Source organism: Schistocerca nitens, chromosome 11, assembly GCF_023898315.1.
Source record: "Schistocerca nitens isolate TAMUIC-IGC-003100 chromosome 11, iqSchNite1.1, whole genome shotgun sequence".
NCBI classification, from domain to species: domain Eukaryota; kingdom Metazoa; phylum Arthropoda; class Insecta; order Orthoptera; family Acrididae; genus Schistocerca; species Schistocerca nitens.
Genome location: NC_064624.1, coordinates 152,474,568 through 152,500,006, shown reverse-complemented (window position 1 = coordinate 152,500,006; position 25,439 = coordinate 152,474,568). Strand labels below are relative to the sequence as shown.

Here is a 25,439-nt window from a genome sequence, read left to right as displayed (position 1 = left end):
CCGAAGCAGGATTCGAACAAAGTAAAAGAGTACCTAGTTAGCAACTCCCACAATTTGCAGAAAACTGAGACTAGGAAATGTTAATTCTGTGTATCTCTAATATTTATGTCAGATAGATCTTGACTTTCCCAATATACAGACACTGACTGGGGTATGTGTAAAGTTGAAGTGCTTTGTTTGAAGTGTTAGGTAATAACAGCAGCTGAGCAGCATAGGAGAAAGAGCAGTAGCCTTTTTCAAGGCAGCTGTTTTTCCCCTGACATGAAGCAATATATAAGTAATTAATATACTGGTAATCATCAGTTTGTGATACTCATAATTTGTTGTCAGTACAGTGATCAAAACGTTTTTGATCATTGCTATAACGTATATCCAACACAGTACAACTTCAATGTGGGAGTATAAGCATTGACATAAAAGCAATGCTTTCGTGTGGCATTTATGTCTCCATGACGAGCTTGCAGTAGATGCGGAAACACGAACTGTAGTGACATTATTACCAAATGCGTCCAAGCAGGACCAATGTACTGTTTTCTTTTCTCAGTTGCCAAAGGACAGACACCCGTAAACATCCATCAGACAATAAAGAATCGGCGTGGGGCAGCACGTCTGTCGAAAAACACAACACTGGTATGGTCTGCGACAAGGGATGCTTGTGCTTCATATTAATCCACTTCCCCATATCACAAATGTCGTAACGCAGAAGTTATGTCAACTGAGCCGGCCGGTGTGGCCGAGCGGTTCCAGGCGCTTCAGTCCGGAACCGCGAGACCGCTACGGTCGCAGGTTCGAATGCTGCCTCGGGCATGGATGTGTGTGATGTCCTTAGGTTAGTTAGGTTTAAGTAGTTCTAAGTTCTAGGGGACTGATGACCTCAGCTGTCAAGTCCCATAGTGCTCAGAGCCATTTGAACCATTTATGCCAACTGAAGTTGGAGACACTCAGGCACCCAGCCTATAGTTCTGATATTTCCCCATGAGATCATAACAAGGTCGGTGGTTCATGTCAGAAGAGGATGTGCAGCAGGCAGTTACAGACTTTTTTAGTCAGCAGGACACAGTGTATTACCAAAGGGTATCTTCAGTCTGGTGCATCGGTGGTGTGATTGCCCTCAATGCTCGTGGCGATTTAACCTGATTGGCTCGCCGATTATGGGCTGTGCGACCTTTGAATTAGAACTTTTTAATTGTACTTTGTATAACTTGACTTGTCTCACACCTCTAAAGGTTCTCCTCCTACATCTACATCTACTAACATACTCCACAAGCCAATATACGGGGTTTGGCGGAGAGTATCCTGTGCTACTACTGCCACCACCACTACTACTACTACTACTACTACTACTACTAGTTATTTTCTTTGCTGTTCTACTTGCAGATAATGCGAAGGAAAAACGACTGTCTATATGCCTCTGTATTAGCCCTAATTTCTCATATCTTCATGGTCCTTATGGCCGGCTGCAGTGGCAGAGTGGTTCTAGGCTCTTCAGTCCGGAACCACACAACTGCTACGGTCACAGGTTCGAATCCTGCCTCGGGCATCGATGAGTGTCATGTCCTTAGGTTAGTTAGGTTTAAGTACTTCTAAGTTCTAGGGGAGTGATGATCTCAGATGTTAAGTCCCGTAGTGCTCAGAGCCACGGTCCTTATGCAAAATATACATTGGCGGCAGTAGGATTGTTCTGCAGTCAACTTCAAATGCTGGTTCTCTAAATTTTCTCAGTAGTGTTCCTCGAAAAGAACGTCACCTTCCCTCCAGGGATTCCACTTTGGGTTCCTGAAGTATCTCTACCGGTAACAAACCTAGCAGGCCGCCTGTGAATGATTCAGTGTCTTCTTTTAACTCACCCTGTCGTGGATCCCAAACACTGGAACAGTGCTCAAGAATGGATCGTACTAGTGTTCTGCACTCTGGCTCCTTGCAGATGAACCACATGTTCCTAAGATCCTCCCAATAAACTAGAGCCATCCATTTGCTTTCCTTGCTATAGTCCTTACATGCTCATTCTATTTCATATCATGTTGTAACAGTATGCCTAGATACTGAATCGACATTGTGCCACACTCCTTATGCCGTATTTGAGCATTAAGCAAAGTGATTCCTATTTATCTGCAGTAGCAAACCTTTTTTTTTCCCATTGTAACAAGCTGACATTCATCACACCCTATAAAAATTCTATCCAAGTCATCTTATATTCTCCTCCTGTCATTCAGTGATGAACTGTCCGGTACACCTTTTGTCATCAGCAAACATTTCATTTATGTATCTAGAGATTAAGAGCAGTCCTACTATCCTTCCCTGGAGCATTCCTGACAACACTCCTGTATCTGATGAACACTCGCTGTGAATATATCATACTGCGTCTGTTACTTCAGAAGTCTTTGAGCTATTCATTTCTCTATCAACCTATTTTATGTCTTTGTACCTTCAATGACAGCTTCTACTGGGGCACTGTGTCAGGTACTTTCCAGAAATAAAAAAGTATGGACATATGGTTGGTTGGTTTGTTGTTTCGGGGAAGGAGAGCAGACAGTGAGGTCATCGGTCTCATTGGATTAGGGAAGGACGGGGAAGGAAGTCGGCCGTGCCCTTTGAAAGGAACCATCCCGGCATTTGCCTGGAGCGAACCTATGGACTTATGTAACATGATGTGCATGTGAATGAATGAATAAATTACAAATGAATGTTTACTTATGAGTTTTCTGTGAATGGTCTCACCCTCAATTTTAAAAAGACACAACATATTCAGTTCTGCACATCTAGGGTAACACATGTTGAGGAAGTAATAAATAGAGTGAAAATCTCAAAATTCTCAGGCTTCCATATTAATGAGAATTTAAACTGGAGAAATCACATTTTGGAACTCCAAAACACCTTAGTTTAGCCACATGAATCAGGGCAAATTTTCAGGGAGAGAGAAATCAATATACAGGATGAGTCACCTAATGTTACCGCTGGATATATTTCATAAACCACATCAAATACTGACGAACCGATTCCACAGACCGAACGTGAGGAGAGGGGCTAGTGTAATTGTTTAATACAAACCATACAAAAATGCATGGAAGTATGTTTTTTAACACAAACCTACGTTTTTTTTAAAATGGAACGCCGTTAGTTTTGTTAGCACATCTGAACATATAAACAAATACGTAATCAGTGCTGTTTGTTGTATTGTAAAATGTTAATTACATCCGGAGATATTGTAACCTAAAGTTGACGCTTGAGTACCACTCCTCCACTGTTCGATCGTGTGTATTGGAGAGCACCGAATTACGTAGGGATCCAAAGGGAATGGTGATGGACCTTAGGTACAGAAGAGACTGGAACAGCACATTACGTCCACATGCTAACACCTTTTTATTGGTCTTTTTCACTGACGCACATGTACATTACCATGAGGGGTGAGGTACACGTACACACGTGGTTTCCGTTTTCAATTACGGAGTGGAATAGAGTGTGTCCCGACATGTCAGGCCAATAGATGTTCAGTGTGGTGGCCATCATGTACTGTGTGTACCGTGATGTGCCTACAACCCCAGAGGATATGAAACAACGTATTGTGACAGCCTGCGGCGACATTACACCAGATGTACTGCGGCGTGTACGACATTCATTACGCCACAGTTTGCAATTGTGTGCAGCAAATGATGGCCACCACATTGAACATCTATTTGCCTGACATGTCGGAACACACTCTATTCCACTCCGTAATTGAAAACGGAAACCACGTGTGTACGTGTACCTCACCCCTCATGGTAATGTACATGTGCGTCAGTGAAAAAGACCAATAAAAAGGTGTTAGCATGTGGACGTAATGTGCTGTTCCAGTCTCTTCTGTACCTAAGGTCCATCACCGTTCCCTTTGGATCCCCACGTAATTCGGTTCTCTCCGATACACACGATCGAACAGCGGAGGAGTGTTACTCAAGCGTCAACTTTAGGTTACAATATCTCCGGATGTAATTAACATTTTAAAATGCAACAAACGGCACTGATTACGTATTTGTTTATATGTTCAGATGTGATAACAAAACTAACGGCGTTCCATTTTAAAAAAACGTAGGTTTGTGTTAAAAAACATACTGCCATGCATTTTTGTATGGTTTGTATTAAACAATTACACTAGCCCCTCTCCTCACGTTCGGTCTGTGGAATCGGTTCGTCAGTATTTGATGTGGTTTATGAAATGTATCCAGCGGTAATGTTAGGTGACTCACCCTGTATTTTCCGTATTTTCATTCAGTTTTGTCATATGGAGGAATGTTCTGCGGTAACTCATCCGTAAGAAAGTAAGTTTTCATTTCTCAAACACGTGCTGCACGGTGCTGTGGCAGTCGGCAAGCGGGCTGCTCTCAGCCATTCTGATTCCAGTTGAGGATCTAGCTGAGTAAGAAGTAGTGGCACCGGTCAGGAAAACTGACAACAGCCGGGAGAACAGTGTGCTGACCACATGCCCCTCTGTATCGACATCAGGTGACGCCTACGGGTTGGGAACGACACGGCGGCCAGTCGGTACCGTTGGGCTTCGAGGCCTATTCGGGCAGTGTTTGTGTTTTGTGGTCGTAACATATCTCGCAGCCTGAGAGCCATTTGGGTGGAAAGTGCTAAGCTCACCAATGGCCAACGCAGCTCTCAGTAATAAGGATGTAAACAAAGAGCTAACTGGTGTTCTTTTCTGACTTTTCAGATTTTTCTCCCTGAGAGTGTGGGTATGAAAACAGAAGAAGAATCCCCCAAAGATGAGGAGGTAAGTACTGCATAATTCGTCTCTCTAACTGTGTGTGAAGTTTGTGTGAAAGTGTGGGTCAGTAGTGATTCTCCTTGCAACATTTATACAGTGATACAGTACTCTTCGTTAGATTAACGTTTCCCTTTTTGCAAATAGCTGCAGTGGATTCTCTGACAAACTGAGACAGCTATAGACCTATATTGCCGATACAGTCTCTTGTAGAATTTCGGGACACATTTGATACTCATGTGTTGTGACGTGTCTGGAGACCAAAAATATCCTCTACAGGAATGGACAGGTGTTCCACAAACAGCAATCAGTTGGAAGACCACTTGTTCTGTTTGCGTACGAGACCTAGAAAGCAGCATGCACCGGCGCCCAGGTTGGTGCCACGGAAGGCATTCGATACACTTCTGCATGGCCACCTAATGAACAGAAGACGAGCCTACAGAATATCAGACCAGATATGTGATTTGATTGAAGAGATCCTAGCAAACACATGACAGCATACCATTCTGAGTGAACAGAATCTTCAGATGTAAAAGTAACTTCGGGCATAGCCCAATAGAGTGTGCAAGTATGGCGGAAACGGAAAGTGCTGTTGATGTGTAGTTTTCACAGAATGGACTGTTAGTCACGGGCTCGTGTTGTAGCCAGTCAACAGATTGTAATAATGCTTAGAAAGTGTATTTTTTCGTGCAGAAGTACACTTTTTGAGTGGAACAATGCCTATTGGCATTAACTGACCAAAAGTGGGGTAAATTAAAAAGTCAGGGTGTTTGTTGCAGGGTTCTAGAGTGACTCATTTACGAGGTACGATTTTTTTGAAAAGTTTCCACAACAACACTGGTTTGTGCCATTCAGCCTGTCTAGTTGCTAGGTATGATGCTATGTTTGCATCCAGTGTGCTTGTTTGTTCCATGACTTGCTAGTCAGTTAGTGTATGATAGGCCAAATCTTGTTTAGTGACGAAGCCACATCGTCAGCGTCCATGGGGTGTAAATGTGTGGTGTGGGATAGTGGGCCATCAGCTCATAGGTCAGTGTTTCGTAGATGCAACACTGAACGTGCACAATTATCTTGTCCTCATAACGGAAGCTGAAAGACAATCCTCTGAGACTACGAGGATCGTGTGGTACCACCATGATGGCTGTGTGGCCCATAGTGACAAAGTATTACAGCATTCTTCACGAATTGTTTCCAAATCATTGGACTGGACACAGAGGATGTGTACCATGGCCGGCCCGTTCCCTGCGCTTCACGCTTGCAGACTTTTTTCTGTGGGGAAGCTGAAAGACGCTCTCTGCAAGAGCATTATACGCAACGGCGTATTACTGGAGACTGATCGGACATCTCCACTGAAATGCTAGCATATGTACAAGGTGCATTCAAGTTCTAAGGCCTCCGATTTTTTTTCTCCGGACTGAAAAGAGATAGAAACATGCGCATTGTTTTAAAATGAGGCCGCGTTCATTGTCACTACGTCCCAGAGATGGCAGCACCGTACGGCAGATGGAATTTTACCGCCAGCGGCGAGAATGAGAACTGTTTTAAATACTTAAAATGGCGACGTTTTCCTTACTTGAACAGCGTGCAATCATTCGTTTTCTGAATTTGCGTGGTGTGAAACCAATTGAAATTCATCGACAGTTGAAGGAGACATGTGGTGATGGAGTTATGGATGTGTTGAAAGTGCGTTCGTGGGTGCGACAGTTTAATGAAGGCAGAACATCGTGTGACAACAAACTGAAACAACCTCGGGCTCGCACAAGCCGGTCTGACGACACGATCGAGAAAGTGGAGAGAATTGTTTTGGGGGATCGCTGAATGACTGTTGAACAGATCGCCTCCAGAGTTGGCATTTCTGTGTGCACACAATCCTGCATGACGACCGGAAAATGCGAAAAGTGTCATCCAGGTGGGTGCCACGAATGCTGATGGACGACCACACAGCTGCCCGTGTGGCATGTTGCCGAGCAATGTTGACGCGCAACGACAGCATGAGTGGGACTTTCTTTTCGTCGGTTGTGACAATGGATGAGACGTGGATGCCATTTTTCAATCCAGAAACAAAGCGCCAGTCAGCTGAATGGAAGCACACAGATTCACCGCCACACAAAAAAATTTCGTGTAACCGCCAGTGCTGAAAAAATGATGGTGCCCATGTTCTGGGACAGCGAGGGCGTAATCCTTACCCATTGTGTTCCAAAGGGCACTACGGTAACAGGTGCATCCTACGAAAATGTTTTGAAGAACAAATTCCTTCCTGCACTGCAACAAAAACGTCCGGGAAGGGCTGCGCGTGTGCTGTTTCACCGAGACAACGCACCCGCACATCGAGCTAACGTTACGCAACAGTTTCTTCGTGAAAACAACTTTGAAGTGATTCCTCATGCTCCCTACTCACCTGACCTGGCTCCTAGTGACTTTTGGCTTTTTCCAAAAAGGAAAGACACTCTCCGTGGCCGCACATCCACCAGCCGTGCTGCTATTGCCTCAGCGATTTTCCAGTGGTCAAAACAGACTCCTAAAGAAGCCTTCGCCGCTGCCATGGAATCATGGCGTCAGCGTTGTGAAAAATGTGTACGTCTGCAGGGCGATTACGTCGAGAAGTAACGCCAGTTTCATCGATTTCGGGTGAGTAGTTAATTAGAAAAAAAATCGGAGGCCTTAGAACATGAATGCACCTCGTACATCCATGCCCGAGGCAGGATTCGAACCTGCGACCATAGCGGTTCCAGACTGTAGCACCTAGAACCGCTCGACCACTCCGGCCGGCCTGCAATTTATCATTCTACGTTTTTCAACCTCAGTCGATATTACTGAGATCCCCTGCTTTACTCACAGGACAGGACAGATAGTTTAACTTGTGGAAAGCGGCCAAAATGAGTGGCTGTCAGTTGCACTCGAACATACTACTTTATTCATTTTACAAACATTACAAGAGGAAAGGAAACATTAAAAACAGAGCAAATCAAACATTAATTTTAGAACTTAATTCCCAGCTAAATGCTCCATTCAATCTCACTTCTCAAGGGCAAAACAATTTTAATTTATAACCAACTGAAGGACAACCACTTAAGACTCAAAAGGCAGAAGGCCTCATCTTAAAACATTTCTCTAAATTAGGCTGAAGGCCAAAACAGTTTCACGCCATAATGGCAAAACAACTTTAATTTAAAATCGGCTGAGGGCCAATAACTTAAGACTCAAAAAAAAGAATTTGAATTTTAAAAGGCAGAAGGCGGTATCTTAAAACATTTCTCGAAATTAGGCTGAAGGCCCCAACAATCTTACCCAACTGACAGACTTAACGGACCAAGCGACAGGATAACTTCTGCTCCACCCAACCAGCACACAATGGGGAGCTCAATGGAACATGCAGAAGGTATCGGCACCGACAACGAATTACACCCTCATCTGTCAGACTACACACCATGCTGGACAGCCTCAACACAATGACGAAAATACACTGCCTGAATTTAAGTCAATCACCAGGGCAGGTAACCAAAACGTTAACAGCCACAAGGCAGAAAATTTCGCTGGTGCACTTCAGTTCAAAAATAACATTATCAAAACAATAATACTAAACGTCGATTAATGACGCATCGAAGCGCAGTAGAGATGTGCAGAGACAGAGATTGGATAGCAAAGTTTCGGCCACTCTAAATTCCTTTATTACATAGATAGTGGAACGTGAAAAACGTGTGGTGGTTGGTATGACACCCTTAGGCTGCAAGCTCTGAGCCTTCAGGTCGCCCATAAAGAGCAGTACTATGTAGAAGCCACGCCCCCAAATCGCTACTACATGCAGCTTACGGACGTTCCAAGGCGCAACTTAAACACTATTAACCGTTCGTAAAACATCTATCGATACAAACAGTTCCAAAAACGTTGACCGTCGTTATTTTAATCGGAATGGGAATTATGCGAAATTCGTCCTGATAATTTAAATTATGTAATACGTTCTTGCGAAATTTACTTTAATATACACTCCTGGAAATTGAAATAAGAACACCGTGAATTCATTGTCCCAGAAAGGGGAAACTTTATTGACACATTCCTGGGGTCAGATACATCACATGATCACACTGACAGAACCACAGGCACATAGACACAGGCAACAGAGCATGCACAATGTCGGCACTAGTACAGTGTATATCCACCTTTCGCAGCAATGCAGGCTGCTATTCTCCCATGGAGACGATCGTAGAGATGCTGGATGTAGTCCTGTGGAACGGCTTGCCATGCCATTTCCACCTGGCGCCTCAGTTGGACCAGCGTTCGTGCTGGACGTGCAGACCGCGTGAGACGACGCTTCATCCAGTCCCAAACATGCTCAATGGGGGACAGATCCGGAGATCTTGCTGGCCAGGGTAGTTGACTTACACCTTCTAGAGCACGTTGGGTGGCACGGGATACATGCGGACGTGCATTGTCCTGTTGGAACAGCAAGTTCCCTTGCCGGTCTAGGAATGGTAGAACGATGGGTTCGATGACGGTTTGGATGTACCGTGCACTATTCAGTGTCCCCTCGACGATCACCAGTGGTGTTGTACGGCCAGTGTAGGAGATCGCTCCCCACACCATGATGCCGGGTGTTGGCCCTGTGTGCCTCGGTCGTATGTAGTCCTGATTGTGGCGCTCACCTGCACGGCGCCAAACACGCATACGACCATCATTGGCACCAAGGCAGAAGCGACTCTCATCGCTGAAGACGACACGTCTCCATTCGTCCCTCCATTCACGCCTGTCGCGACACCACTGGAGGCGGGCTGCACGATGTTGGGGCGTGAGCGGAAGACGGCCTAACGGTGTGCGGGACCGTAGCCCAGCTTCATGGAGACGGTTGCGAATGGTCCTCGCCGATACCCCAGGAGCAACAGTGTCCCTAATTTGCTGGGAAGTGGCGGTGCGGTCCCCTACGGCACTGCGTAGGATCCTACGGTCTTGGCGTGCATCCGTGCGTCGCTGCGGTCCGGTCCCAGGTCGACGGGCACGTGCACCTTCCGCCGACCACTGGCGACAACATCGATGTACTGTGGAGACCTCACGCCCCACGTGTTGAGCAATTCGGCGGTACGTCCACCCGGCCTCCCGCATGCCCACTATACGCCCTCGCTCAAAGTCCGTCAACTGCACATACGGTTCACGTCCACGCTGTCGCGGCATGCTACCAGTGTTAAAGACTGCGATGGAGCTCCGTATGACACGGCAAACTGGCTGACACTGACGGCGGCGGTGCACAAATGCTGCGCAGCTAGCGCCATTCGACGGCCAACACCGCGGTTCCTGGTGTGTCCGCTGTGCCGTGCGTGTGATCATTGCTTGTACAGCCCTCTCGCAGTGTCCGGAGCAAGTATGGTGGGTCTGTCACACCGGTGTCAATGTGTTCTTTTTTCCATTTCCAGGAGTGTATTAGTGGAAGAACGTGCAGAGATTGTTTTCAACACCTCACGAACGGTGATTTTGATGTCGAAGACCGGCATAGCGGCGAAGACAGAACGTTTTCGTAGCTACTGAAACAGACGAAGACAGTCACACATCATTATCGAAAGCAGTTGATGCGTTCGTGCCCAGCACTGAAACACAAACGGCCAAAATAAAGCGATAGGCACGTAAAGGTAATTTTGCAGCAGGTCAGTGCTCGACCTCATGTCGCAAAACCCGTCAAAATATACACGGAAACGTTGAAATCAGAAGTCCTATTCCTCCCGCCGTATTCTCCATACGTTTCTCTCTCTGACTACCACCTTCTTCGATCAGTGGCAAACAGTCTGGCTGACCGGCACTTCCGATCATATGAACAAGTGCAAAATTGAATCTGCTCGTGGATCCTCACAAAAGACGCCCAGTTCTTCCGCCACGGGATTCATATGCTATCCGAAAGTTGGGAGAATGTGGTGGCCAGCGATGGGCAATACTATGAATCGTAATTTTTTTGTAAGTTTTTCACAATAAAGCCCCGAACTTCGAGAAAAAACGGCGGAAGCAAAGTTGTAGACCTAGTATTCCTTACTGCTCTTGCATGATTGCGCACACGAGGAAGATTCATAGGGGGCAGAGCACCTCCAACTTCCCGCAGTGCAATAAACAACTTTCTATTCAATTTACCATCCAGATTAACAGTCGGAATAACTGTATGTGAATGCGTTAAGGCATTGATGTTAGATGACCTTTATACAACTCTCTTGGTACCTCTAATTTCCAGGGTTCCCTTCATATGCATTTCATATGCAACGGAGTTGAAAACCAATTCCTCATTGAATGAGGGGATAAGTTTGTTTACCCCGTCTACAAATTTTCGGGCCGATTCCCCAGTTTGCTGTGGATCGTCAACTTGACACTTTTCGCTTGTCCGTCCTCTTTTAGAATACTGCTGCGCGGTGTGTTATCCTCATCAGATAGGACTGAAGGAGTACATTGAAAAAGTTCAAAGAAAGGCAGCACGTTTTGTATTATCGCGAAATATGGGAGAGAGTGTCACAGAAATGATACACGATTTGGGCTGGACATCATTAAAAGAAGGGCGTTTTTCGTTACGACGGAATCTTCTCACGAAATTCGAGTCACCAACTTTCTCCTCCGAATGCGAAAATATTTTGTTGACGCCGACCTACATAGGGAGGAATAATCACCACAGTAAAATAAGGGAAATCAGAGCTCGTACGGACAGATATAGGTGTTCATCCTTTCCGCGCGCTATATAAGATTGGAATAATAGAGAATTGCGAAGAGGGTTCGATGAACCCTCTGCCAGGCACTTAAATGTAATTTGCAGAGTGTCCATGTAGATGTAGACACGTAGATGTAGATGTTACGTCATTCAATTCTGTAGCACTCTTTGAAGGTATGCAGTCGTAATCGATGTCCGTAACAGTTTGATGTACATAAGGTAGTAAGGTCATTGTCATGCACATCCTTTAAAGTGTGTCGAGCATCATGGAAATATGCAAACACCAGTTTTTGTAACAAGTGTGCCTTCCCCACCGCTGAATATCGTTTCTCTTATGCACTACATGGTCATACTGCTGCGGACTTATTCGAAATCTGTTCATAATTATTTTTTTTACTAAGCTGCAGATGGTATCGCATGTACGTAATTACGTTTAGTACCCGTTCCCTGGACAATGATTGTCCCTTACTACAACTATGGGACTTAACATCTGAGGTCATCAGTCCTCTAGACTTAGAACTACGAGGTGCATTCAAGTTCTAAGGCCTCCGATTTTTTTTCTAATTAACTACTCACCCGAAATCGATGAAACTGGCGTTACTTCTCGACGTAATCGCACTGCAGACGTACACATTTTTCACAACGCTGACGCCATGATTCCATTGCAGCGGCGAAGGCTTCTTTAGGAGTCTGTTTTGACCACTGGAAAATCGCCGAGGCAATAGCAGCACGGCTGGTGAATGTGCGGCCACGGAGAGTGTCTTTCATTGTTGGAAAAAGCCAAAAGTCACTAGGAGCCAGGTCAGGTGAGTAGGGAGCATGAGGAATTACTTCAAAGTTGTTATCACGAAGAAACTGTTGCGTAACGTTAGCTCGATGTGCAGGTGCGTTGTCTTGGTGAAACAGCAGCACACGCGCAGCCCTTCCCGGACGTTTTTGTTGCAGTGCAGGAAGGAATTTGTTCTTCAATACATTTTCGTAGGATGCACCTGTTACCGTAGTGCCCTTTGGAATGCAATGGGTATGGATTACGCCCTCGCGGTCCCAGAACATGGACACCATCATTTTTTCAGCACTGGCGGTTACCCGAAATTTTTTTGGTGGCGGTGAATCTGTGTGCTTCCATTCAGCTGACTGGCGCTTTGTTTCTGGATTGAAAAATGGCATCCACGTCTCATCCATCGTCACAACCGACGAAAAGAAACTCATGCTGTCGTCGTGCGTCAACATTGCTTGGCAACATGCCACACGGACAGCCGTTTGGTCGGCCGTCAGCATTCGTGGCACCCACCTGGATGACACTTTTCGCATTTTCAGGTCGTCATGCAGGATTGTGTGCACAGAACCCACAGAAATGCCAACTCTGGAGGCGATCTGTTCAACAGTCATTCGGCGATCCTCCAAAACAATTCTCTCCACTTTCTCGATCCTGTCGTCAGACCGGCTTGTGCGAGCCCGAGGTTGTTTCGGTTTGTTGTCACACGATGTTCTGCCTTCATTAAACTGTCGCACCCACGAACACACTTTCGACACATCCACAACTCCATCACCACACATCTCCTTCAACTGTCGATGAATTTCAATTGGTTTCACACCACGCAAATTCAGAAAACGAATGATTGCACGCTGTTCAAGTAAGGAAAACGTCGCCATTTTAAGTATTTAAAACAGTTCTCATTCTCGCCGCTGGCGGTAAAATTCCATCTGCCGTACGGTGCTGCCATCTCTGGGACGTATTGACAATGAACGTGTCCTCATTTTAAAACAATGCGCATGTTTCTATCTCTTTAAAGTCCGGAGAAAAAAAATCAGAAGCCTTAGAACCTGAATGCACCTCGTACTTAAACCCAACTGACCTAAGGGCATCACACACTCTCATGCCCGAGGCAGGATTAGAACCTGCAGATGGCGCTATGGTTGGCCCGCTAGATGGCGGTGCCATAGGTCAAACGGATATCAACTGCGTTTTTTTAAAAATAGGAGCCCCCATTTTTATTACATATTCGTGTAGTACGTAAAGAAATATGAATGCTTTATTTGGATCACTTTTTTTCGCTTTTTGATAGATGGCGCTGTAATAGTCACAAACATATAAGTGCGTGGTATCACGAAACATTTCGCCAGTGCGGACGGTATTTGCTTTGTGAAACATTACCCGTGTTAAAATGGACCATTTACCAATTGCGGAAAAGGTCGATATCGTGTTGATGTATGGCTGTTGTGATCAAAATGCCCAACGGGTGTGTGCTATGCCTGCTGCTTGGTATCCTGGACATCATCCAAGTGTCGGGACCGTTCGCCGGATAGTTACGTTATTTAAGGAAACGGGAAGTGTTCAGCCATATGTGAAACGTCATCCACGACCTGCAACAAATGCTGATGCCCAAGTAGGTGTTTTAGCTGCTGTCGCGGCTAATCCGCACTTCAGTAGCAGACAAACTGCGCGAGAATCGGGAATCTCAAAAGCGTCGGTGTTGAGAATGCTACATCAATATCGATTGCACCCGTACCATATTTCTATGCACCAGGAGTTGCATGCCACTGGTCACAAGGGAAATTACGGGACGATGACAGATTTTTTGCATGCGTTCTATTTAGCGACGAAGCGTCATTCACCAACAGCGGTAACGTAAACTGGCATAATATGCATTATCGGGCAACGGTAAGTCCGCGATGGCTGCGACAAGTGGAACGTCAGCGACCTTGGCGGGTTAATGTTGGTGCGGCATTACGGGAGGAAGGATAATTGTCCCCCATTTTATCGATGGCAATCTAAATGGTGCTCCGTGTGGAAGGTGGTTAGTAACTAGTATGCCGTTTAGACCGGTAGTTCCAACCGGTGTAAACTCCATACTAGTTACTAACCATCTTCCACACGGAGCACGTCCGTATCTCACCACTGACTTCTAGTATCAGCCGCACGCAGTTGACGTCAACAAGAGTATGGGCCGGAAGATGGCGTTGTTACAACGTTGAAACTAGTTGCGAAAATAAAGCAACACCTTAAATGCAGCTGGAGGAATTTCTTCATTTTTAATATAAAATTATAAATAGTAGTGGTGCTATCACACTTCCTTGTCTTAGTCCCGTAACATTCTTAAACCATTCATTCAGTTCTTCCAACTGGTGTCTGCACACAACTAGAGCTTTTTTCGTACATTGTCTGGATGACTTCAAGTGTTTGCTTTCCAACTCCCTTTCTCTTCAAGATTGCCCACACCTTTTCCCTGGGACCACTGTCATATGCCTTCACTAGGTCGAGAAATGTCATCACCAGATCCTTCCCATACTCGCAATATCTATCTATCAACTATCTCATACCATAGATTGGGTACACTGTTGATCCACCACGACGAAAGCCATACTGCTCCCCTTCTAACTGCCCTTCCACTTTTTCTCTCACTCTTCTTTCCACTATCCTCTCGATTATTTTTGCTACTTGGGATATGAGTGTGATCCCTTGTTAGTTGTCTCATACTTTCATGTCACCCTTCTTGAAAGGCAAGCCTCTGTATTAGCTCTGATTTCTCGAATTTTCTCGTTGTGGTCATTTCGAGAGACGTATGTAGGAGGAAGTGATATGTTAACCATCTTTCTGGGAAATTTCAATAGTAAACCTCACCGTAATGCACATCACCTCTCTTCTAGCGTCTGTCCCTGTAGCTCCCCTCCTCTGTAACACTCCCGCGTCAACTAAGTGATCCCGTAATGAAATTTGCTGCTCGTTGTTTGATGTTTTCAATTTTTTCTATCAGTCCTACCTGGTACGCGTCCCAGACTGATGAACAGTATTCAAGAATTTGTCAAAGAAGTGCCTTGTAAGCTACTTCGTCATTTGGATAAGTTACATTTCCTTGAGAGTCTTTCTGTCAGCCAGACATTTGCTTTTGCTACTAATTTGTTTCATGTACTCAGCCCATTTACGGTCGCTCTGGATGGTTACTTCTGTAGTCGGATTAAAATTGCTTCATAGTTGACACTTCACGCATTGTAGTTGGTTTTCTCCAATCAGAGCGCTCAACGGCCGAACATTCCGCCTTTGCCAGACTGCCACAACAATTAGTTCGCTGTCAGTTCTTTGTCTGGCTTTCTTTCTTGATGTGTTTGGATACCAAATCCTGGGTCTGACCCTTTTATTTCGTATTTCATCAGACATGGTAATCACAGCAAAATCACCGAGCGAGGTGGCGCAGTGGTTAGCACACTGGACTCGCATTCGGCAGGACGACGGTTCAATCCCGCGTCCGGCCATCCTGATTTAGGTTTTCCGTGATTTCGCTAAATCGTTCCAGGCAAATGCCGGGATGGTTCCTTTGAAAGGGCACGGCCGACTTCCTTCCCCATCCTTCTCTGATCCGATGAGAGCGATGACCTTGCAGTTTGGTCTCCCCCAAACAACCCAACAACAACAACAACAACACACACACACACACACACACACACACACACAACGACGCTAATGAAATACAGACGCAGCACTAACCAAACACTACTAAACCCTTCCGCACAAGATGCGATTCAGCGTCTTTATATAGTTATTAATTATAATCATGGAGGTCGGTTTGCATTACATAAGCTTCGCACGAAATTGCGTGAACACGAATTTTTGAAGGCTGTCAATTAATCGTTGCAGCTGGGACGCCAGAGTCACAAATAGAAGAGCCTTTTGCACTGTAATGGGATAGCGTATTGGCTAGCGTACAAATCTGACGTGTAGAAGATCGAAGGTTCGAATATTGTCAAATACAGCGAAACTTTTCTAAACCTAATCAAAAGACCTTGATTATCATTTTTATTCAGTTAATTAGTTTAAATGTACTATTTTATTATGTCTAATACTTTTCTCTGTCATTTTCATGACGTATTGACTTTTTTATTTGTCCTGTTATTTTTCTTCCTGTCATTCAGTTTTCGTTTGAAATCTGCTTGTGTCGCCAATAACCAGCAACCAACTGCGCATCGGTTGGTAATGCGACACACCATGTAGCCAATCTGAGGGTAGTTTCAGGTAACCAATGACAGCGAGAAATTACAGTTTGCATTTACCGCTAAAACTGCAATTTTTCTGCAAATGTAATTATGCAAACGAACACATGAAATTTTTCTGTCTTGAGACTGCTCGTAGAAGTTAGCCTTTTTGTTTGTTTGTTTATTTGGCCTTTGAGTGTGTACTCAATTTAGCCATCAGCAACACATAGTGACAATGTACACATAATTGAATAAACAAATACAAAAGTGCATAGTTACAAGAATAAAAAGCTTAACTGTTACAGTTTTGTACATAATGTTTTAAAAATTGAATTGAATTGAATTGGAAAATAATTGAAAGTGTCTTGGCTTACAATTCACACCAATTCTGAAATATCTTCATCAGCAAGACATATTTATAATTTATGTACACCATTAAAACCTACAGACTGTGACCAGTACTCTTGATGTAGTGAACTATCACTTTATATAGACGAACGTCTTTAGTACACAAAAGAGAAGAAGCTGATTGAGGAAGATGGTAGCCCATACACAGCAATGTCTTCAGAAAGACCAACCGTTCACGGTCAAATTTGGGGCACATAAATAAGATGTTGTTGACATCAGCTTCCGACTCAGGATCACACTCACATGCTGGTGAACTGTGAAACGTTGATCCGATGTAGATGTTGTGGGAAAGAGGCACGATTGAAGCGGAGTCTTATGATGGTAGAAATTGTGGATCGGTCCAGATGTGTCCTCATGAACCACGGCTGTGAAGGAATCCGAGGTTGTAGCACTGCGTAATAACCGCCTTTTGTCTGTTGAGAAACGTTCCACATTTCCTGCCATTGTTGTCTTGCGTGATCCTTGACTTCACGTAAGTAGTCTGTATAAGGAAGGTGCAGATCCAGGACGGTGCCTAAGGTTGCCGCTTGTTTGGCTAATGCATCAACTTCATCATTATAGAGGATACCAGAGTGGGAAGGTACCCACAACAAATGGATCAGCCTTTAACGCCGTGAACAAAGCGAGTGTGATTTTAGTTCCGCCGCGTACTATTCATCGCCGTCTCCCAGATCCATCGCACATCACGAGGTTGCGGTTAGGTTACGACATGCATTTAAAAAAATTTTTTTTTTTTTTTGTCATCAGTCTACTGACTGGTTTGATGCGGCCCGCCACGAATTCCTTTCCTGTGCTAACCTCTTCATCTCAGAGTAGCACTTGCAACCTACGTCCTCAATTATTTGCTTGACGTATTCCAATCTCTGTCTTCCTCTACAGTTTTTGCCCTCTACAGCTCCCTCTAGTACCATGGAAGTCATTCCCTCGTGTCTTAGCAGATGTCCTATCATCCTGTCCCTTCTCCTTATCAGTGTTTTCCACATATTCCTTTCCTCTCCGCTTCTGCGTAGAACCTCCTCATTCCTTACCTTATCAGTCCACCTAATTTTCAACATTCGTCTATAGCACCAAATCTCAAATGCTTCGATTCTCTTCTGTTCCGGTTTTCCCACAGTCCATGTTTCACTACCATACAATGCTGTACTCCAGACGTACATCCTCAGATATTTCTTTCTCAACTTAAGGCCGGTATTTGATATTAGTAGACTTCTCTTGGCCAGAAATGCCTTTTTTGCCATAGCGAGTCTGCTTTTGATGTCCTCCTTGCTCCGTCCGTCATTGGTTATTTTACTACCTAGGTAGCAGAATTCCTTAACTTCATTGACTTCGTGACCATCAATTCTGATGTTAAGTTTCTCGCTGTTCTCATTTCTACTACTTCTCATTACCTTCGTCTTTCTCCGATTTACTCTCAAACCATACTGTGTACTCATTAGACGGTTCATTCCGTTCAGCAGATCATTTAATTCTTCTTCACTTTCACTCAGGATAGCAATGTCATCAGCGAATCGTATCATTGATATCCTTTCACCTTGTATTTTAATTCCACTCCTGAACCTTTCTTTTCCTTCCACCATTGCTTCCTCGATGTACAGATTGAAGAGTAGGGGCGAAAGGCTACAGCCTTGTCTTACACCCTTCTTAATACGAGCACTTCGTTCTTGATCGTCCACTCTTATTATTCCCTCTTGGTTGTTGTACATATTGTATATGACCCGTCTCTCCCTATAGCTTACCCCTACTTTTTTCAGAATCTCGAACAGCTTGCACTATTTTATATTGTCGAACGCATTTTAAATTAAGGATGACAAAACGCATTGTCTGCTGCAGTTCAGTGAGTGAGCACTGAAGCATCTCGCATTTCCGACATACGTCCACTCCCACCATTGCTCCGCGTAACACATTAACAGCATTTGTGAACTGATCCGCCATGGTTGTGTGTTGCCCGTAAGCGAGCGATAGGTGGCAGCGGATTTGGCAACGCTGTAGCAGTGTGACATATCAGCTGCCAAGTAATTTTAATCTGTCTATAGATATTGCATGGTGGTTACTGTTCCCAGACATTTCTCAATATTTCAGTTGTATAGTAATGTATATCTTTTCGTATGTATGCACATTATGTACGAGGGTGGTTTGAAAAGTTCTCGGAATCACCACGAGATGTCAGCATTAGTACAACGAGTTGTTCACGTGATATTCACCAGACTGTTGCCTGTAAACACGTGCCACGTCAGTGCTCTTGGGAGAGAGCTGTGGCGGTGACGTGGCTCTGTTGTCGTTCCCGCGAAGTGATTTGCGAAGATGGAAAAAAAATCGAGATTCGAGCAGTGATTAATTACTTCGTAAAGAAAGGTATGAAAGCAGAGGACCTTCGTGCCGATTTGCAGAATACACTGGGAACTCTGCTCCATATTCAACTGTTGCCAAGTGGACACATGAATTTAAATTTGGTCAGGAGAGCTTAGATGATAAGCCACACGGTGGTTGACTGAGATGTGTCACTACTCCAGAAATCATTGCAAAAGTGCACAAAATGGTCACAGAGGATCGCCGATTCAAAGTGCGTTCCCAGGTAGATGCCGTGTTTCTTGACTTCCGCAAGGTGTTCGATACAGTTCCCCCACAGTCGTTTAATGAAAAAAGTAAGAGCATATTGACTATAAAGACCAATTGTGTGATGGGATTGAAGAGTTCCTAGATAACAAAACGCAGCATTTCATTCTCAATGGAGAGATTTCTTCCGAAGTAAGAGTGATTTCAGGTGTGCAGCAGGGGAGTGTCGTGGGACCGTTGCTATTCACAATATACATAAATGACGTTGTGGATAACATTGGAAGTTCACTGAGGCGTTTTGCGGATTAAACCTGTAGTATATCGAGAGGTTGTAACAGTGGAAAATTGTACTGAAATGCTGGAGGATCTGCAATGAATTGATGCATGGTACAGGGAGTCGCAATTGAATCTCAATGTAGACAAGTGTAATGTGCTGCAAATACATAGAAAGAAAGATCATTTATCTAGAATATAGCAGGTCATCAACTGGAAGCAGTTAATTCTGTGAATTATCTGGGAGTAGGTATTAGGAGTGATTTGGTTGGTTGGTTTTGGGGAAGGAGACCAGACAGCGTGGTCATCGGTCTCATCGGATTAGGGAAGGATGGGGAAGGAAGTCGGCCGTGCCCTTTCAGAGGAACCATCCCGGCATTTGCCTGGAGTGATTTAGGGAAATCACGGAAAACCTAAATCAGGATGGCCGGACGCGGGACTGAACCGTCGTCCTCCCGAATGCGAGTCCAGTGTCTAACCACTGCGCCACCTCGCTCGGTTTAGGAGTGATTTAAAATGGAATGATCATATAAAGTTGATCATTGGTAAAGTGGATGCCAGACTGAGATTCATTGTTAGAATCCTAAGGAAATGCAATCCGAAAACAAAGGAAGTAGGTTACAGTACACTTTTTCGCCCACTGCTTGAATATTGCTCACCAGTGTGGGATCCATACCAGATAGGGCTGATAGAAGAGAGAGAGAAGATCCAACGGAGAGCAGCGTGCTTCATTACAGGATCATTTAGTAATCGCGAAAGCGTTACGGAGATGATAGATAAACTCCAGTGGAAGACTCTGCAGGAGAGAGACTCAGTAGCTCGGTACGGGCTTTTGTTGAAGTTTCGAGAACATACCTTCACTGAGGAGTCAAGCAGTATATCTCTCCCTCCTACGTATACCTCGCGAAGAGACCATGAGGATAAAATGAGAGAGATTAGAGCCCACACATAGGCATACCGATAATCTTTCTTTCCACAAACAATACGAGGCTGGAATAGAAGGGAGAACCGATAGAGGTACTCAAAGTACCTTCCGCCACACACCGTCAGGTGGCTTGCAGAGTATGTATGTAGATGTAGATGTAGACGGGCTTACCTAGCATTACTCATGCCATTTCTTTCTGTGCAAATTTGAGGCTAGTGTTTGCGTGTCTTTTTCCCTACTGACATTAAGCTGTATTCCTGTATTGTTACCATGGAAACAATCACGGAGAGATTGCTTGGAGCTAGTTGGGGGCTGTGATGTACGAGGGTGGTTTGAAAAGTTCTCGGAATCACCACGAGAGGTCAGCACTAGCGCAATGAGTTGTTCACGTGATATTCATTGGACTGTTGCCTATAAACACGCGCCACATCAATGTTCTTGGAAGAGAGCTGTGGCGGTTACGTCCCTCTGTTGCCGTTCCCGCGAAGTGATTTGTGAAGATGGAAAAAATCGAGATTCGAGCAGTGATTAAGTACTTTGTAAAGAAAGGCATAAAAGCAAAGGACATTAATGCCGATTTCCAGAATACACTGTTGCCAAGTGGACAAATGATTTTAAATTTGGTCGGGAGAGCTTAGATGGTGATCCGCACAGTGGTCGGCCAAGATATGTCACTACTCCAGAAATCATTGCAAAACTGCACAAAATGGTCATGGAGGATCACCAGTTGAAAGTGCGTGAAATTTCTCACGCTTGCCGGATCTCATCTGAAAGGGTATATCACATTTTAACTGAAGAATTAGAAATGAAAAAATTATCTGCAAGATGGGTGCCGCGAGTGTCGATGATGGAGCAAAAACGCACGACAGTGGACATATCAAGAACAATGTTTGGCCCATTTTTGTAGAAACGAGCAAGATTTTTTACGCCGGCTTGTGAGCACAGATGAAACTTGGTTGCACTGCTAAACCCTAGTGACAAAACAACAGTCAAAGCAGTGGAAACATGCTGATTCTCCGCCACCAACGAAAGCAAAGACAATTCCTTCAGCGGGAAAGTTCATGGCATGAGTGTTCTTGGATGCGAAGGGTATTCTGTTTGTAGATTATCTCCCCTCTGGGCAAACAATTACTGGAGAATACTATGCTAATCTCCTGGACAAATTGCAACAAAAGATACGTGAAGAGAGACGAGGTTTAGCAAGGAAGAAAGTCATCTTCCATGAAGACAGCGCGCGCCCGCCCACATGTGCGGCCACCGTAGCAAAATTACATGAACTAAGGAGTGAATTGTTGCCACACCCGCTATATTCATCTGATATGGCTGCGTCCGACTTCCATCTCTTCCCAAAGTTGAAAAATTTTTCTTGGTGGATGAAGGTTCACTTCAAACGAATTGATAGCTGGAGTTGACAATTATTTTGCAGGCCTTAAGGAAACTCATTTTCGAGATGGGGTCAAGGTACTGGAACATCGTTGTACCAAGTGCTTTAATCTACAAGGAGACTACATTGAAAAATAAAAAAAAGGTTTCAGTGATGTAAGTACTTGTTTAACTATTCTGTTCCGAGAACTTTTCAAACCACCCTTGTAACATTATTTGCGATCAGTGTCAACTGCTACTCCCTGCACGATTCGCCAGTCCTCCGTAGGCGCTTCTGCAAATTTTTACTGGCTTCTAGGCAATCGCATCAACTGTAAACAGTGTTAAAGAGCTCCCAATGCATTCTACCAGATGATTAATGTATATTGTAAACAGTAAATGTGATACCTTCCGGTACTCCTATAATTATCTTCACATCTGCTGATTTTGTTCCTTTAAGAGCATCATGTTGAGTTCTGTTTGCAAGGAAGTCGGGACTCGAGTCGCAAATCGAAGAAGCTGGGCGACAGTCAACACTGAAAACATTAGAAACCTGTTATCGCGTACATACAAATTTCTTTTGTTTTTTAGAATTATGGCGTTCAAAAAACTTTCAGTCGGTGACGTATATTCTAAACATATACCGGATGATCAAAAAGTCAGTGTAAATTTGAAAACTTAATAAACCACGGAGTAATGTAGATAGGTACAAATTCACACACATGCTTGGAGTGACAAGGGGTTTTATTAGAACCAAAAAAATACAAACGATCAAAAAATGTGCGACATATGGCGCTTCATCTGATCAGAATAGCAATAATCAGCATAACAAAGTAAGACAAAGCAAAGATGATTTTTTTTTTTTACAGGAAATGCTCAACATGTCCACCATCATTCCTCAACAATAGCTGTAGTCGAGGAATAATGTTGTGAACAGTACTGTAAAGCATGAGTTACGGTGAGGCACTGGCGTCCGATGTTGTCTTTCAGCATCCCTAGAGATGTCGGTCGATCACGACACACTTGCGACTTCAGGTAACCCCAAAGCCAATAATCGCACGGACTGAGGTCTGGGGACCTGGGAGGCCGAGCGTGACGAGAGTGGCGGCTGAGCACACGATCATCACTAAACGCGCAAGAGATCTTTCACGAGTATACCAATACTTTTTTTTTGTTCTAATAAAACCCCATGTCATTCCAAGCATGTGTGTCAATTTTTACCTCACTATCTACATTATTCCGTGGTTTATTAAGTTTCAAAATTTATACTGATTTTTTGATCGCCCGGTATTTTCGAGCTGTTAACGTCCGACGTCACGCACTTGCCTTGTGAGTGCGACAATTCCGATGCTGGAGAAGACGATCTGTGGATCTGCGTTATCGATTGTCGCGGTGCTGCGACACACTGCCTCCTGCGAGCAGGTCCGCGGCCCGACCCGTCGTCACGGCGTGTCCACGAGGCGGCATCCAGAGCGGCGAGCATCAGAGGTAGGTGGACACCAACTTCCTGCGCTCGCCTTATACGAGGGGGGACCCAAAAATAACCGGAATTTCTTTCTAGAACGCATATACTTTATTTTTTTCAAATACAACCTTAATCTCCTTCGAAGTACTCTCCATTAGCATTAATACACTTGTCCAAACGTCCATTCCAGTGTACGAAGCATCTTTTAAATTCGTCCTCTTTGATACCAGCTAGCACTTTCATGACATTGCATTTTACATCTTCCACATCCGCAAAATGCTTCCCTCTCAAGTCTCTTTTCATCCTCGGGAATAGGAAGAAGTCCGAGGGTGCTAAATCCGGCAGATAGGGCGCGTGGGTGAAGTTAGTCATCTTCGTCAAGGCCAAAAACTGGCGAACGCTGAGAGCTGTGTACGCAGGAGCGTTGTTGTGATGCAGGAACCGCACGCCACAATCCCACAAAGCCGGACGTTTTCGTGACAAACTTCTGCGAAGCCATTTTATAACCTCCAAATAGAATTGTTGGTTACCTGTCTGGCTTTCAGGGACAAATTCAGAGTGTACGATGGCTTTGATGTCAAAAAAAAAAACATCAACATCATTTTCACATTCGATTTCACTTGTCGACCTTTTTTTGGTCGAGGTGAGCCAGGTGACTTCCATTGTGATGACTGTTGTTTACTTTCTGGATCGTACCCGTAGCACCGTGACTCATCACCAGTAATGATTTTGTTGGAAAAAATGTGGATCATCTTTGAACGCGTCCTTCATTTCGAGACAGGCTCGAACGCGACGATCCCTTTGATCTCCGGTAAGAAGCTTCGGCACGAATTTTGCTGCCACTCTTCGCATCCCCAAATCGGTGGTCAAGATGCGCCGAATTGAGCTCCAGGACAACCCGGACAAAGTTCTCGAGTCGGTCGATTGTCCTGCGTCGATCTTCACTGATGAGATCACAGAATTTGTCGATGTTGTCTTCGCTTCGAGCAGTTGAAGGTCGACCGGAACGGGGCTGGTCTTCGACCACCATTTCTCACTTTTTAAACCGAGAAAACCATTCGTACACTTGCGTTTTACTAAGAGCACGGTCGTTGTAGGCTGTCTGAATCATCGCAACAGTTTCTGCTGCGTTCTTGCCGAGCAAGGAACAAAACTTCACTGCCCGACGTTGTTCGTAAGAACTAGCCATTTCCTCGTGTCACGTCTGCCCTGTACGCACACTCAAAGAACTGCCAAAGAAACCACACTTCTCACTGTTGGGTGACGCTGCGTGGCAGAATGACTCAGCAGAGCTCCTACTACAACCTTCTGGCGGCGCAACGTGGTACTACAAGTACATGATGTGCAGCATTACGATTCCGGTTACTTTTGGGTCCCCCCCTCATACACCTGTGCAGTCTCACTCTTGTAATACTTCATATACCTGTACACTATCTCATCAAAACTATCTGGACATCTCTTGGAGGACATTAATGTGCGGGTGTCCACTCTTCACCGTTCTGATGGTTCGAACTCTGCTGTGGACACTTTCAGTGAGGTTTCTGAATGTCTGTGGAGGAATGTAAGCCTATTCTTGCTCAAGAACTGAAACCATTGAAGGCAGTGATGTTGCATACTGGGGTCTGGAGTGAAGTCTGTGTTCTAACTCATCCCAAAAGTGTTCCATTGGTTCCAGCTTGGGATGCTGCACAGGACAGTACACTTCAGCAACGTCATTATCCATAAACCACTGTCCCAGATACGCTGCCTCTCCAGTGGCATCACTCTTTACGCCACCTCAAGCGTCACTTAGGAGGAGCTGTGCGACCTGTACTCCACTCTTTATAACACCCTACACAAAGTCACTGTTCTAACTGGAATGCTGGTAGCGCTTTAGAACTGACGAGTCATTCCTTCTGCTGATTTAGTGTGATGATTTTACAACCATCGTCAGCAATGCTCGACTTTCCACGTCCATCAGTACATGAGGTCTGACTGGTATCGGTTTAGCTGCAGTTCCTCCTACTCGTTTCAACTTTATAACATTCATAACAATCGTCTTAGGGAGCTTTAGATGGGACGAAATGTCCCCAATCGA

The 25,439-nt window shown here is 44.7% G+C and overlaps 1 protein-coding gene across 2 annotated transcripts in view; it reads left to right on the top strand.

The window, feature by feature from the left end:
• Positions 1-25,439, top strand: part of LOC126212818 (zinc finger protein 454-like) — a 285,869-nt gene that overhangs the window by 51,240 nt on the left and 209,190 nt on the right. For both annotated transcript variants that reach the window (XM_049940230.1, XM_049940229.1), the window contains exon 3: positions 4,691-4,750. In XM_049940230.1, the coding sequence (XP_049796187.1) occupies positions 4,691-4,750 (60 nt within the window). The remainder of the gene's footprint in view (positions 1-4,690; positions 4,751-25,439) is intronic.